Here is a 12650-nt window from a genome sequence, read left to right as displayed (position 1 = left end):
TCTTAAAATCTAGAGCCAACATACCATCTAGAAAACATTACATACAGAAAGCCATCTTCCCAAATTTCTATCATCTGGTTATTCAGCAGAGCTTAATGTAGTAAGAAGTATTTTTCTAGCTCAAAATTTCATAAATTTCCATGATGAGAGCAAGAAGAATGGATCAAAAACATGATCTTTTGCTACAAATTTGCATTAGTAGGGTCTCTGAAGGAGGCAAATGGTACTTACATACTAAATGCAAACCACTCAATTACACTATATTTTGTCAAATTTAGGTTCAAACACGCACACACACAAAGGGCAAATTACAAGAACTCATTCAGCCAAAAAATGCATCTTAACCAAAAACAAATTTCTTACCCAGATTTTGCTTTTTCTTCTTCAGCTTCTACCTTTATGCTGAGGGACTCATCTACCCCAGTTGTCTCCTCATCTTTGTCCTCCAGATTCTCATTTTCTTCTGTTTTTTTCATGTTAACTTCTTTTTCCTGATCGGACTGTGTAGGTATAGATTCTAATAAATTCTTTTTACTTCCCTAGAAAAAAATCAGAGGAACTAAACCAACAAAAGTAAAAACTGTCAACCTAATTCCATGATCTAATTGTTAGCAAAAGGCGGTACCAACCAATACTAATATTGAGAAACCCGTTAGCTATTTTAAGATACTCCTGCCATTCCTAACACACTAAGGCAAAAACAGCGAACAACTATTTTAAATACAAAAATAGCACTTAACGAGGAAAATGCTCAAAAAATTAAGTATAACATTTTATAATAAGTTAACCATGAAAATGTTACAGACAGTGTAGACAATGTACCAAAGAAGGCACAGCACTATGAACAGTATCTGATTTACCAGAGAGGGTTTAATATTTTCTTTTCTTTCAGTATCATCATCAGTAGGCTTTTCTTCTTTTGGTATTATATTCTCCTCTTCTTCAATCTTTATTTCTTTGATTTCTGGTTCATTTTCTTCCTTAACTTTGATTTCTTTTACATTTTCACACTCCTTACATGGCTTGTTAACAACCTTCTCTGGCAATGCCATTTGAAATTCAATATTGGCCGACCTACAGTACTCCTCAAAACCATATAAATATCTGGAAACGTGAAGAGAAATTACATTTGGGAAAACATTTCAAATTATTACTACAGAGTGGTGGTTTTAAAAGGTGTTTATTTCTTTCAAGTTCTCAAATACTGAGTCATATTAATATTCTAATTTATTCTAGTTCAGTTCTTCCCGTTCTCTTTAACCCAAATAGAAACATTTTTCAAAAAAAACCAAAGTCACAAAAAAACTATGCCAAAAGTAAAAACACGGTATCTTAAATAAAGTAACTGTAACAACAATACCTATTAAAAGTATTAGTAAAGCATCAACTTTTTGAGCACTTTTTTTTTTTATTTGAGAGAGAGAGAGAGAGAGAGAGAGACAGACAGATGAATCCCAAGCAGGCTCTGCGCTGTCCAGCACAGAGCCCTACGTGGGGCTCGACCTCATGAATCATGAGATCCTGACCTGAGTCAAAGTCAAGAGTCAGATGCTCAGCTGACTGAGCCACCCAGACACCCCATGAGCACTTCTGATATGCCAAGCACTAGTCCTCTTAGTTCATGTGAAATCTCATTTAATCATCAGAATAATCTTATGAGGCAAGTACTAGTATCCCATTTTACAAATGAGAACACTGAAGCTTAAGAAAACAAATAAATGGTCCAAGGGGCACAAAAGCTAATAATTGGTAGGACCAGGATTCAATCCTGGACTTTTTAACACTTTATTTTTTTTTTAATGTTTGTTTATTTATTTACTTATTTTGAGTGAGAGAGAGGGAGAGAGACAGACAGAGGCAGAGAGAGGGAGACACAGAATCCGAAGCAGGCTCCAGGCTCTGAGCTGTCAGCACAGAGCCCAACACGGGGCTCAAATTCATGAACCGTGAGATCATGACCTGAGCTGAGATCAGACGCTAAACCGACTGAGCCACCCAGGTGCCCCTTTAACACTTAAAAAGAGGTTTTTAGTCTCTAAACAGTACTTTCCAAATTTTCTTGGCCACAAAAACTTTCTTTACAGAATATCTCATAGATCTAGTATTCACAGAAAATACTGCAGAACATGCTATTATAAAGTGATTAGTAAAAATTTCTGATTTCTTAGAAGAAATAATTAGCCTCCTGTTTTCTACGTAAAATATCGAATGTCGGTATATCAAGTACAATGACTTACTTTTTATAAGCACATTTAACGTTGTATCCTGCAGCTGAATTTAAGACAGGGATTCCAAGATCCTGGTAGACTTGTTTCCAAACAGCTCCGCTTTCAATCTAGCAGACAAAGTAAAATGAAAACTCCCCAATTAAAAGGTGGGAATATAATAAAATTTTGACTAATGTAGCATATAGAAATATATGTTTATATGTACTGGCTCTAGTCTCAAAGGAATGAAAAATAGCTTAATAAATTCTAAATAAAAAATTTAGTTTACAACAATCTTTTAAAGTAAGTTTTAGTATTCTAACAAATCTCAGAAAATTACAAATGTTAAGCTATTAGGCCATTTGATTTTTTTTTTTTTTATTTTTATTTTTTTTTAAACTTTATTTATTTTTTTTAACGTTTATTTATTTTTGAGACAGAGAGAGACAGAGCATGAACGGGGGCGGGGCAGAGAGAGAGGGAGACACAGAATCTGAAGCAGACTCCAGGCTCTGAGCCATTAGCCCAGAGCCCGACGCGGGGCTCGAACTCACGGACCGTGAGATCGTGACCTGAGCTGAAGTCGGATGCTTAACCGACTGAGCCACCCAGGCGCCCCAGGCCATTTGATTTTTAAATTAAACCTGGCATAGTAAATAAGAGAATATTCAGGTTTCTAAATGAAAATTTGTAATGAAGAGACACATCAAAATTTTTAAGTAATGTATTAGTTCCCATAAAACCTATAAATTTAATAAATCAAAGTAGTTCTAAGGATCTTAGTAAAGCATTTTCTTCCACAGAATACTCCCCCCGCCCAAATAATCTTAATTGGATGGACACCACACATCATGGCAACCTTAAGATAATTTCTTCAGTTCAACAAAGATTTTTCTGCATGTTTCTATACATAAATATGTGTGTGTGTGTGTGTGTGTGTGTGTGTGTATGTGCATCACACACCATGGAAGAGATTAAGAATAAAGAATATTAAAAGAGATCCCTATTCTCAAGGACCTTACAGTGTAGTGGAAAAGAGACACAGGAAGAACTTCTACCAATATAGTTGTGCTGTGACTCACACATACACAGGTGGTTTATGAAAGTTTGACAAACTTAACAGTAAACCGGGAAGCTCATTTGAAAAGCTCTTTAATTAAATTTAAATTTGGTTGAGGAAGCTAGCTGTTTCTGTTTCTAACTTGTGCCTTACATCTTCTTCTCCTTCTACTATTAGGTTTTTATTAGACAATTTTAGGTAATTTTTAAAAAAGAAAACATGTTGCATGAAAAACATGTTTCACTTTTGACTGTAATACTTACATTATCAAATCCTCCAAGCTTGTGTACAAGTCTGAATAACTTAAAGAGGTTCAAATTTCGATAGCCAAGTACGGGCCGTTTGTTAATAGGTGTGCCTATTAAAGAAAACACAAAATTTACTATAACCATGCTGCATTTGTTATTTAAAACTACAAAAGATTCAGATATTACCACTGAATATATACAGTGCAAAGTATATGTATAAGAGAAAAAAAAAATCCCTTATTAATCAAAAACATGTCTACCACTTAAGCCCATTTCCTTTTTAAAAATTTCTCATACCAGATTTTTGAAACCTTGTATGACTTCACTCCATTTTCATTTCCTTGATGAACAAAGAATAACAAACCAAAATAAAATATCAACAAAACAAAAAATTTTTAAAGTTTTTAAAATTTATTTTGAAAAAGCAGGCTCACGAGCGGGGGAGGGGCAGAGAGGGAGGGAGCAAGAGAATCCCAAGCAGGTTCTACACTGTCGGCACAGAGCCCAACGTGGGGCCAGATCTCACCAACTGTGAGATCACGACCTGAGCCAAAATCAAGAATCGGACACTCAACCAATGGAGCCACCCAGGCACCCCTTCACTTTTTTATTTGCCTTATACAAAAGCCTAAGAAATCACCTACCTTCTTAGGCCAACCCTCGTTCATACAAAAAAATAATACAGAAAGCAAGGACATTTTATATCAAACAATAAAGATAACTACATTATGGCAGCCACTATCACTTATGAGAGCAAAAGACAGCCAACTTCTACTTATCAACATTACAAATGAGGATTTAAAAAATATTAATCCCCCCCCCCAAATAACTCCCAAAGTACAGTGGCACTTCCAAATATTATTCATTCATTTTGTCCTTCTCCTCAAGCTAGAAAGCTTTCTGCCTCTCCCTACTCCCTTTCTGGCATCTTCCCAGGAAAGGAGACACTATACTCTGAACAGCAGATAACCAAGAGAGTGACAAAGCCACAGTTACCAGAGGACGAGGTCACTACCGAAAACGAAAGGTCAACATCCATACCTCTTTCCCTCGATTCTTGTATTTCTTTAACACCACCAGGTAGATTCAAAAGACTAAGTCAAGGCTCACCCTGAGACTCTGCCACCTTTCTCTATGTCTGACTCTCTCTGGATGGTTTAATTCTCTGCTTCGTTCTGTGTGGTTGGGTCACAAGAAGACTTGGGAGTATGGTGTCTCTCTGGCTCTTTCTCTCACTCACATGCACACATACACAAACACACACAAACATACACATCCAAGGTATATCCAACAGTGATTCCAGAGAGGAAGGCTTTTTACTAGAGGAATCTATGTAGGTACAAATAAAATGGTACTATGATTACCATTCAGCTACTGCTCCCTAGTCGTAAGAGTTCTTTGGGAACCCATGGATGGAGGGCAGATAGGCAGAACAGAATGCAGGCCATATGGGTCCATGGCCATAATATCCATCAAAATACTATCAAATTCCTCCTCCCGTGTACTATATGCCAAGTACTATGCCAGGTGCTGGTGACGCTGGCAGGCAGTAAGGCAGCCATGATTATTAGTGACATGAAGCTTAATGAACAGAATTCTTCATGGTTTTTTTATTCATGGTTATTGTTGTACAGGTAGCACATTTAAAAATAAAACTCACCTCTATCCTCCATAAATTTGTACAACTGCTGAAGAAAGTTCTCCCTTTCTTCTGGAAATGGTTCTATTTCTTCCTAATTTTAGTCACAGAAGAATAGAATGTTATTTTCCTCAATTAAACATCATAATAATACAAGATTTCCTACTAAAAGCAAAGACTAACATTTACTAAAATATTTCAAAGACGTTTTACCAAGTAAAAATTATTTCTTAACACTAAGATGTTCAAAACCAGGCACGTCTAGACATTTTATGCTTTCCAAAGGAATATGCCCTAAAAGGTATCTCAACAGCGATAATCCCAAATGTAAATTCTCATATAAGAAGTACGAAATAAGACTAGCAAGATGGTTCATGAGCTTTTTCCCATATCAGAGATCTATCTACTCTTTAAGTCAGGGCCACAGGCTCAAGAAGACCTACTCTCACTTATATTAAATTGGGTCAGGGTTTCACATCACAACAGACTATCTTGTTGCTCCTCCAGAACTATACACGTGTGGGTCCCATTAGCTGAAACTCCAAGTATCCTTCATGATATACAGCCCCACTGTGCAGCACTTCAAGCTAACAAAATCAGTAAAGTGGGGAACAAACTTGATCTACAATACCTGAAGATTCAGACTTAGGGAAATCTTCAAGTAATAAAATAGTTCCCCGATTTATCAATTACAAGGGAGGGACTAGCTTCTTGCTGCTGTGGCCAGGGGCTGTGGCAGTAGGGAGCTGGTCCTGAAGCGACCTGCAAGGAGCAGGGTAGTAGGTGAGATGGAGGAACTCGTCGATTCAGTGACTATCATCCATTCAACAAACCATTTAGCGAGCACCAGCGAGCGTAGGCACTGTGCTAGGTGCTGACTCAGATAAAAGAAAAGTGAGCGATGGAGCCTGCCGTTAGAGAACACGATCGGGAGTAACTGTGAAGAAAGTGATTCCAAACGTACACCTAGGACCTGCAGTTACTCTGGCTGAAACCAATGTATTTCTGACAGTAACCCTCCAGACCATACTTTTCAACTGATAGTCCAAATAAACCGAAATATATCATTTTACTTTAAAAATCATGTGTCTAATGCCATTGTTTTGACATCTGCCCCTTTATTTTAAAAGCTAGCAGAGCAAAGGAAGGCAAGGTAAAAACAAGAAACAAAAATCCATGTTGATAAACTATCAAGTTTGCCAGTTGAGCAGAGAAGAATAAATGACAATTATTAATTTCTTTATGTGAAAATCTACACTTCTCAGTTTAAACATGGTCCACAGAAGGTGGGTTTTAGTAAGGCAGTCAGATACAAATCTAAGGAAACCTATTTTCTAGAGATGATCTTAAATGCCCCCTGATACAATATTTGGCATTCATACACTGCCAAACTTATTCCTGTCCCCAAAATTTAGTGAAGTTTGTATTTAACGTAAAAGAAAATGATTAACTGGAAACCAGATTTGCTTTCACCAAAACATTTCTAAAACACAAATCTAAGCAAGAAAATTTCAGTAACTAATATTTATTGATCATGATATATTTACAAGTTATACATTATGAGACACTCTGAGTAGGAGCACAGGGAACACCAAACCCCTGAGGAGCTTACAGGGGAGAAAACTGACAATAAGTGCGCGTGCGTGTGTGTGAATGATCAAAACATGCACAAGGAAAGGTATTAATTAAGCAAGTGGAGCGATTAACTTTCCTGAGGTGAGGGAGGTGATGCTGCACAGGTTTCCCTTTACAGAGGGATCGTGTTAGTAGGGTTTTGAAACTGAACGGGAGTTTGCCAGGCTAACTGGGGGAGGAAAGGCAAGAGCACTGTAGGCAGAGGTACTGGTATGTGTACAGGCTGGGAAGAGGCAAGGTATGTAATTTAATATCGCCACAGCATCAAGTTCAAAATGGCAAGGTACACCAAGAGAAGTGGTAAAAAGGCAGGACTGGATTGTAAAAGAAGTTCTGTAAGTGAAGCTTGACTTTTAAGGTGCTAAGAAGCTACTGGGAAAGTTTGAAGCAAAGGACTGCTTGTTCATTTTAGCATTTTAAACAAAAAGCGGGAGGGGGAGAAGACTGAAGCTGAGAAACTTTTACACTACACATTGTCATCACAGATCACTAGGTCATAAAACATAAACTCTGAAACAATCCTATTTCATGAATAGTTGTTTATTACAATTAAATGGCAGAATTTCAGAACTTACCGAAAATATTACATATTGAGATTAACTTACTTAGTTTCCTGAAAACATTCACTCCAAGGTCAAATATACAGCCTTCACTACATACACCATTCACCAGTAACTTTTATGAAATCGTTCAACAAACCACTCAAGAGTACAGTGGTACAATGTCACTAGTAATACCATGGACAGCTTTTGTTGGTACTTATCACCGCTAGATCTAAAGTACCAGTTATAATAAAATCTAAAACTTCACCTACTTGATCCATACAAATTCACAGATGACTTATTTATGATCTAATTAGAACTAGCCACTCATCTGTGTTAGACGTAATTATTTAAGTTTTTCTGAATCAAAGAGGTATTAAAGGTATTAATCCTTTTTTGCTGACTATTCTTCTAATACTAGATGGAAGATGTATTTTATACTTCTCTAGGTATTTCAATAAAATATGCAGATGAAAACACTGTACCAGGTGACAGTGGTCCACAGGATGATGAAAAAGCACATGAAAGTAGAGATTTGCTACGTTAGGTGTGTATTTCCCTTATTATCTGATAAACCAAAAAAAGCACATCATCATTAAGAAACATTTTTGAGATTACCGAAATAACTGTATTTAGTATTTTCAATTTCACAAGACTATATTTCTATTTTAAGTAAGCAAGCAAACTACCTGGTTATGGCGGACATCACAACACAGTTTTATTATGAAATATCTCTAATACTAAAAATACTTAAGTGATTGACGACTTTATGCCAAATCCTAACTCACAAAGGAAACTGAAGTGTTACTTCTAATTTTAGGAGACATCAACCATTTTTAATTACCTCTTCTTCACTGCTATTATCTTCCTTTTCTTTTTCATCATCTTCCTCCTCTTCTTCTTCCTCTGCTTCACTGCTAGAACTATCTTCTTTCAGTTCAGTCTTCCAGTTAGCAGGAATCGTTCTACTTTTGTGAAATTCAAGTGCCTGATCAAAGGCTGGAAAGAGGACCATAAACTATGTGAACTGGAGAAATTAAGACAACTGATTTGTCTAATAGTAGTAAAAAAGATTTAAAAAAAAAAAAAGTAAAACTACGGTGCTAACACCACTGACATCTGTGAAGTGTCTGCTACGTGCCAGGCACTGCGCACTGTACTAACTCATTTCAAACCCAACCATCCGAAGCATCAGGCACCCATTTTATAGACGGCGAACTGCTGCTACTGAAGGGGACTTAGGTTCAAACAAAGAACAGTTTTCTTCTTTTACACAAAAACTAAACATGCCTAGTAAAAACAACTTTAAGACTGGTACATTTCTGATCATTTGTCCAACAAATGACTATGAATCAGCATCATATATCAAGCACAAAGCCGCTGTAATGAACATACGTTATAGCTGAAGATATTCTATAAATACGCATTAGCTTCATTTCTAGTTAAACCTGAATTAAAATTAAAGTAATAATCAGCTTAAACTAAAATTAGCTAGACACAGTTATTTTCAGTTTATAATACATGGAAATAAACTCTAAGCCACAAATTCTTGGTGATTTTTAACCAGTCTACATAGCATACTATTAGATTTGATGAATATGGGTGAAAGGAAAATAAAGTTATTTACAAAGCTAAAAACCAAGCAAAAAATGCAATTATGATATATTCCTCAATAAAATATGACTATTGTTACACTATGAGACATGCCAAATCAAAACTACTTTTGACTTCTGTTTCTACCATCCTTAGGAAGTAATATTTTATTTACTAGGCAAAAGCAAGGCTATAGTAATTAGCTGGTAATATAGTTCTTTGCCACTTTTAGATTACTGCCCCTGATTATAAACTAAGAAAGAAAAAGAAACCCTATAGTAACAAAAGACACCTAGGTTTACAAAAGTATAATTCACACAGAACCAACTATAACTTCAAAGACAGGATTATAAAAAATATTATTTTTTATTTTATTTATTTGTTTATTTTAATGTTCATTGATTTTTGAGAGAAAAAGAGAGAGAGAGGGAGAGACAGAGAAAGAGAGAGAGAGAGAAAGAGAGAGAGAAAGAGAGAGAGAGAAAGAGAGAGAGAGAGAGAGAGAGAGAAAGAGAGAGAGAGAGAGAGAGAGAGAGAGAGAGAGAGAGAGTGTGTGTGTGTGTGTGTGTGTGTGTGTGTGTGGGAGGGGGAGGCACAGAATCCAAAGCAGGCTCCAGGCTCTGAGCTGCCAGCGCAGAGCCCAACGCGGGGCTCAAACTCATGAACCACAAGATCATGACCCAAGCCAAAGTCAGATGCTTAACTGACTGAGCCACCCAAATGCCCCCAAAATACATTTTTTAAAGAGCAAAAGAAAGTTTGATCTTCAAAAACACTTCAGCAGTTGTTAAGTTAACCATAAACTATTCCAAGATTATCCTTACCTTGTTTTAATATCGCATCAGGCTTTGGTGCAGAGTCACTAGTAATTTCATGGACATCCTTTCTTGGCACTGAAGTACTACATTAGTTTTTTTTTAATTTTAAAGAAAAAAAAAAGCCACAAAAAACACAACAGAAATTAAGAGTTGAATTATACACTACAGAAAAATATTAAAAATATGAAAACATTAACATTTACAATGAAAGTGATTGCACAGGGCTGCAAGTCCCAAATAAAATGCTAAGCAGAATGTTGAAATAGGTCATCATCTACAGAAGGACCCCACCTTGAGAGGTGTTTTTCAAACAAGATATTCTCAAATATCAGGAGTCCCTGGCTAAATGTAACACTGAAAACAGGGAGGCTAATGAAAATAATAGTAAATGAAAATACTTTGATGGCAGGATCAATCCAATAAAAAAAGAAGTCAAATAGTAAGAATTTGCCATTGTCTTGGAATAATCACAAGAAATTACTGAATTTAAGACTGGAAGAAAATGTACTTGTTTATACTATAAATGTTCTTCTAAGAACTGTTTTTAAGCTGGATTCTAGGCTCACAAGCAAACTTCTAATATATAACTTAGTCTTTTATGGAACTCCCCAATCATAAGGAGGGAGGGAGTCAGATGTAAGCAACTGGAAGAATTTCTATCATATGTATCACATTCATCTCCTATTTTACAATAATAAATCATCCTTCAGTATCATTCAGCTCTTCTGCATTTGGTCTGTATCAATCTACAAATGCCAGAAAACTATTCCAAATACATTTGTCAGCCAGCCTATTTTTAATTTTTATTCAAAAAATTTCAAATACATACAAAAGAGAATAAAACAGTGCAATGAAACACCATATACCCATTCTCCAACTACAATAATCATAAAGTCAGTCACTTTCACTTATACCCCTACCTACTTCCTCCCACCCCATGTGGATTACTTTGAAGGAAATTTGAGATATTATATAATTTGATTTGTGATATACTTCACATGAGTTTTAAAAGAAAATTCTTTTTCAAAATCATAAACAGGGGCGCCTGCGTGGCTCAGTCCATTGAGCATCCGACTTCGGCTCAGGTCATGATCTCACAGCTCGTGAGTTCGAGCCCCGTGTCAGGCTCTGTGCTGACAGCTCAGAGCCTGGAGCCTGCTTTGGATTCTGTGTCTCCCTCTCTCTCCGCCCCAACCCACTCGCATTCTGTCTCTGTCTCTCTCAAAAATAAATAAACATTAAAAAAAAATTTTTTTTAAATCATAAGCAATACCATTACTACACATTTAAAAGTTAACAATAATTTCCTAATACCATTGAACCAGTATTCAATTTTAATATTCAAATTCCTGATTATCTCCATTTTGTTAAAGTGGATTTCATAAATTGTTTTTAAAAATCACTTTCTAGAACCTGAAAACCCAAACACCAATCTTAAAATGTGATGATCCTTTTAAGGTATAAACACAGAATAAGGCCAAGTATAAAATACGTGACTTTTCTAGTCACATAATTCTTAAAGGGGGGAAAAAAAAACACAGAAATTCATAACTCAGTTCCAGAAAGGCTCTATATGAAAAATCACTTGAATACTTAATACATTTGCAGTAACCCATTTTAATCCACAGGCTACTATACAAGTTGAATGTTACACAACAGGTATCAGTATAACCATTAGAACTAAAAATATTAGGGCCCAATTAAATATTCCAGAATAGTAAAGACATCAATAAATATAGCGATCAAATATTAGATACAATAGATATATCTAAATGTGCCTGAACAAATCACCAGCTATTATACTATACAGGCAAATACTGACAAACTCTGGGAGTTTAGAAAAAAACAAAATAAACAAGTAAGGCATACTGTAAGACCACTTAAATGATAATGTGAAAAACGATCACACTTCCAAACATTCTGTATGATGAAAAGTAAAAGCATAAGGTCGTTGGAAATAATTAATTTATTATCATTTACTATCCTAACTTGGAAAAACAGCATTTTTTTAACCTCCAGTGAATTATACTTACAATTTGCCATCTTTGAAAGATCGAACAAGAATATTGTCTTTTTTCACAGCAATTTCATCACTACAATCAGGACAAACCACCTTTAAAAAACAAAAAAGTGTAAACTATTAAAACTAAAAGTACATTTACAGTTATGTATCAATTATTAAAATCCTTTTAAAAGACAGTTTCAGGGGCGCCTGGGTGGCTCAGTCGGTTAAGTGTCTGACTTCAGCTCAGGTCATGATCTCCTGGTTCGTGAGTTCAAGCCCCACCTCAGGCTCTGTGCTGACAGCCCAGAGCCTAGAGCCTGCCTCAGATTCTGTCTCCCTCTCTTGGGCTCTCGCTCTCTCTCTCTCAAAAATAAACATTAAAAAAAAATTTTTTTTTAAATAAAAGATAGTTTCAGCTTAAAGCTTAAAAACGAATTTTAGTTTGTAGGGTAAACAGGTACACACACATGAAAATACACACAAGTGATTTTAAATTTACATCCTATATCCTTCCAGCTTTCTTGATTCCCCACATCGTTTCTGGCACTGGCTTGGTGTTGAAACCAGAAGCGTGGCCATGGCTTGACTGAAGCTGTGGACCAAGGTCTAGTTAGAAACAGAACACTGGAATGAAAGGGGAGGCTGGGGTGGAACAAAGAGCTAAAGCCAGAGGGTCTGCAGCATGGCTAGGAGAACAGAAACCAAAATGGGAGCAAGTATCAGAGCAGTCTCTAACTTAAAAAAGGTAGAGATGAGTTCCACTTATTACTTACATTTAAATATACATAACAGGCACTAAAATTTCTTCCCAATGCTACCCACTCTAAAAAGTAAATGTTATAAAGAAGATACCTTTCTGGAGGCTACATAAGATTTATTACTAACAGAAGAAGATTTACTTTA

The 12650-nt window shown here is 36.0% G+C and overlaps 1 protein-coding gene across 8 annotated transcripts in view; it reads right to left on the bottom strand.

Annotated features, from left to right (window-relative positions):
- ARID4B (AT-rich interaction domain 4B) overlaps positions 1-12650 on the bottom strand; it is a 157549-nt gene that overhangs the window by 47476 nt on the left and 97423 nt on the right. For all 8 annotated transcript variants that reach the window (XR_015241548.1, XM_086679639.1, XM_086679638.1 and 5 more), the window contains 8 exons: positions 11776-11855; positions 9749-9825; positions 8176-8330; positions 5176-5248; positions 3531-3625; positions 2238-2335; positions 861-1104; positions 364-539 (listed from right to left, as the gene is read on the bottom strand). Coding sequence is in view for 7 of the 8 variants with exons in the window: in XM_086679639.1 (XP_086535765.1) it covers positions 364-539; positions 861-1104; positions 2238-2335; positions 3531-3625; positions 5176-5248; positions 8176-8330; positions 9749-9825; positions 11776-11855 (998 nt within the window). In the remaining variant the exon portion in view is untranslated. The remainder of the gene's footprint in view (positions 1-363; positions 540-860; positions 1105-2237; positions 2336-3530; positions 3626-5175; positions 5249-8175; positions 8331-9748; positions 9826-11775; positions 11856-12650) is intronic.

Source organism: Puma concolor, chromosome D2 (genome assembly GCF_028749965.1).
Source record: "Puma concolor isolate L17-30 chromosome D2, mPumCon1.1.hap2, whole genome shotgun sequence".
NCBI lineage: Eukaryota > Metazoa > Chordata > Mammalia > Carnivora > Felidae > Puma > Puma concolor.
The sequence above is the reverse complement of the archived record's forward strand: the minus strand, read 5'-3'. Positions and strand labels throughout refer to the sequence as shown.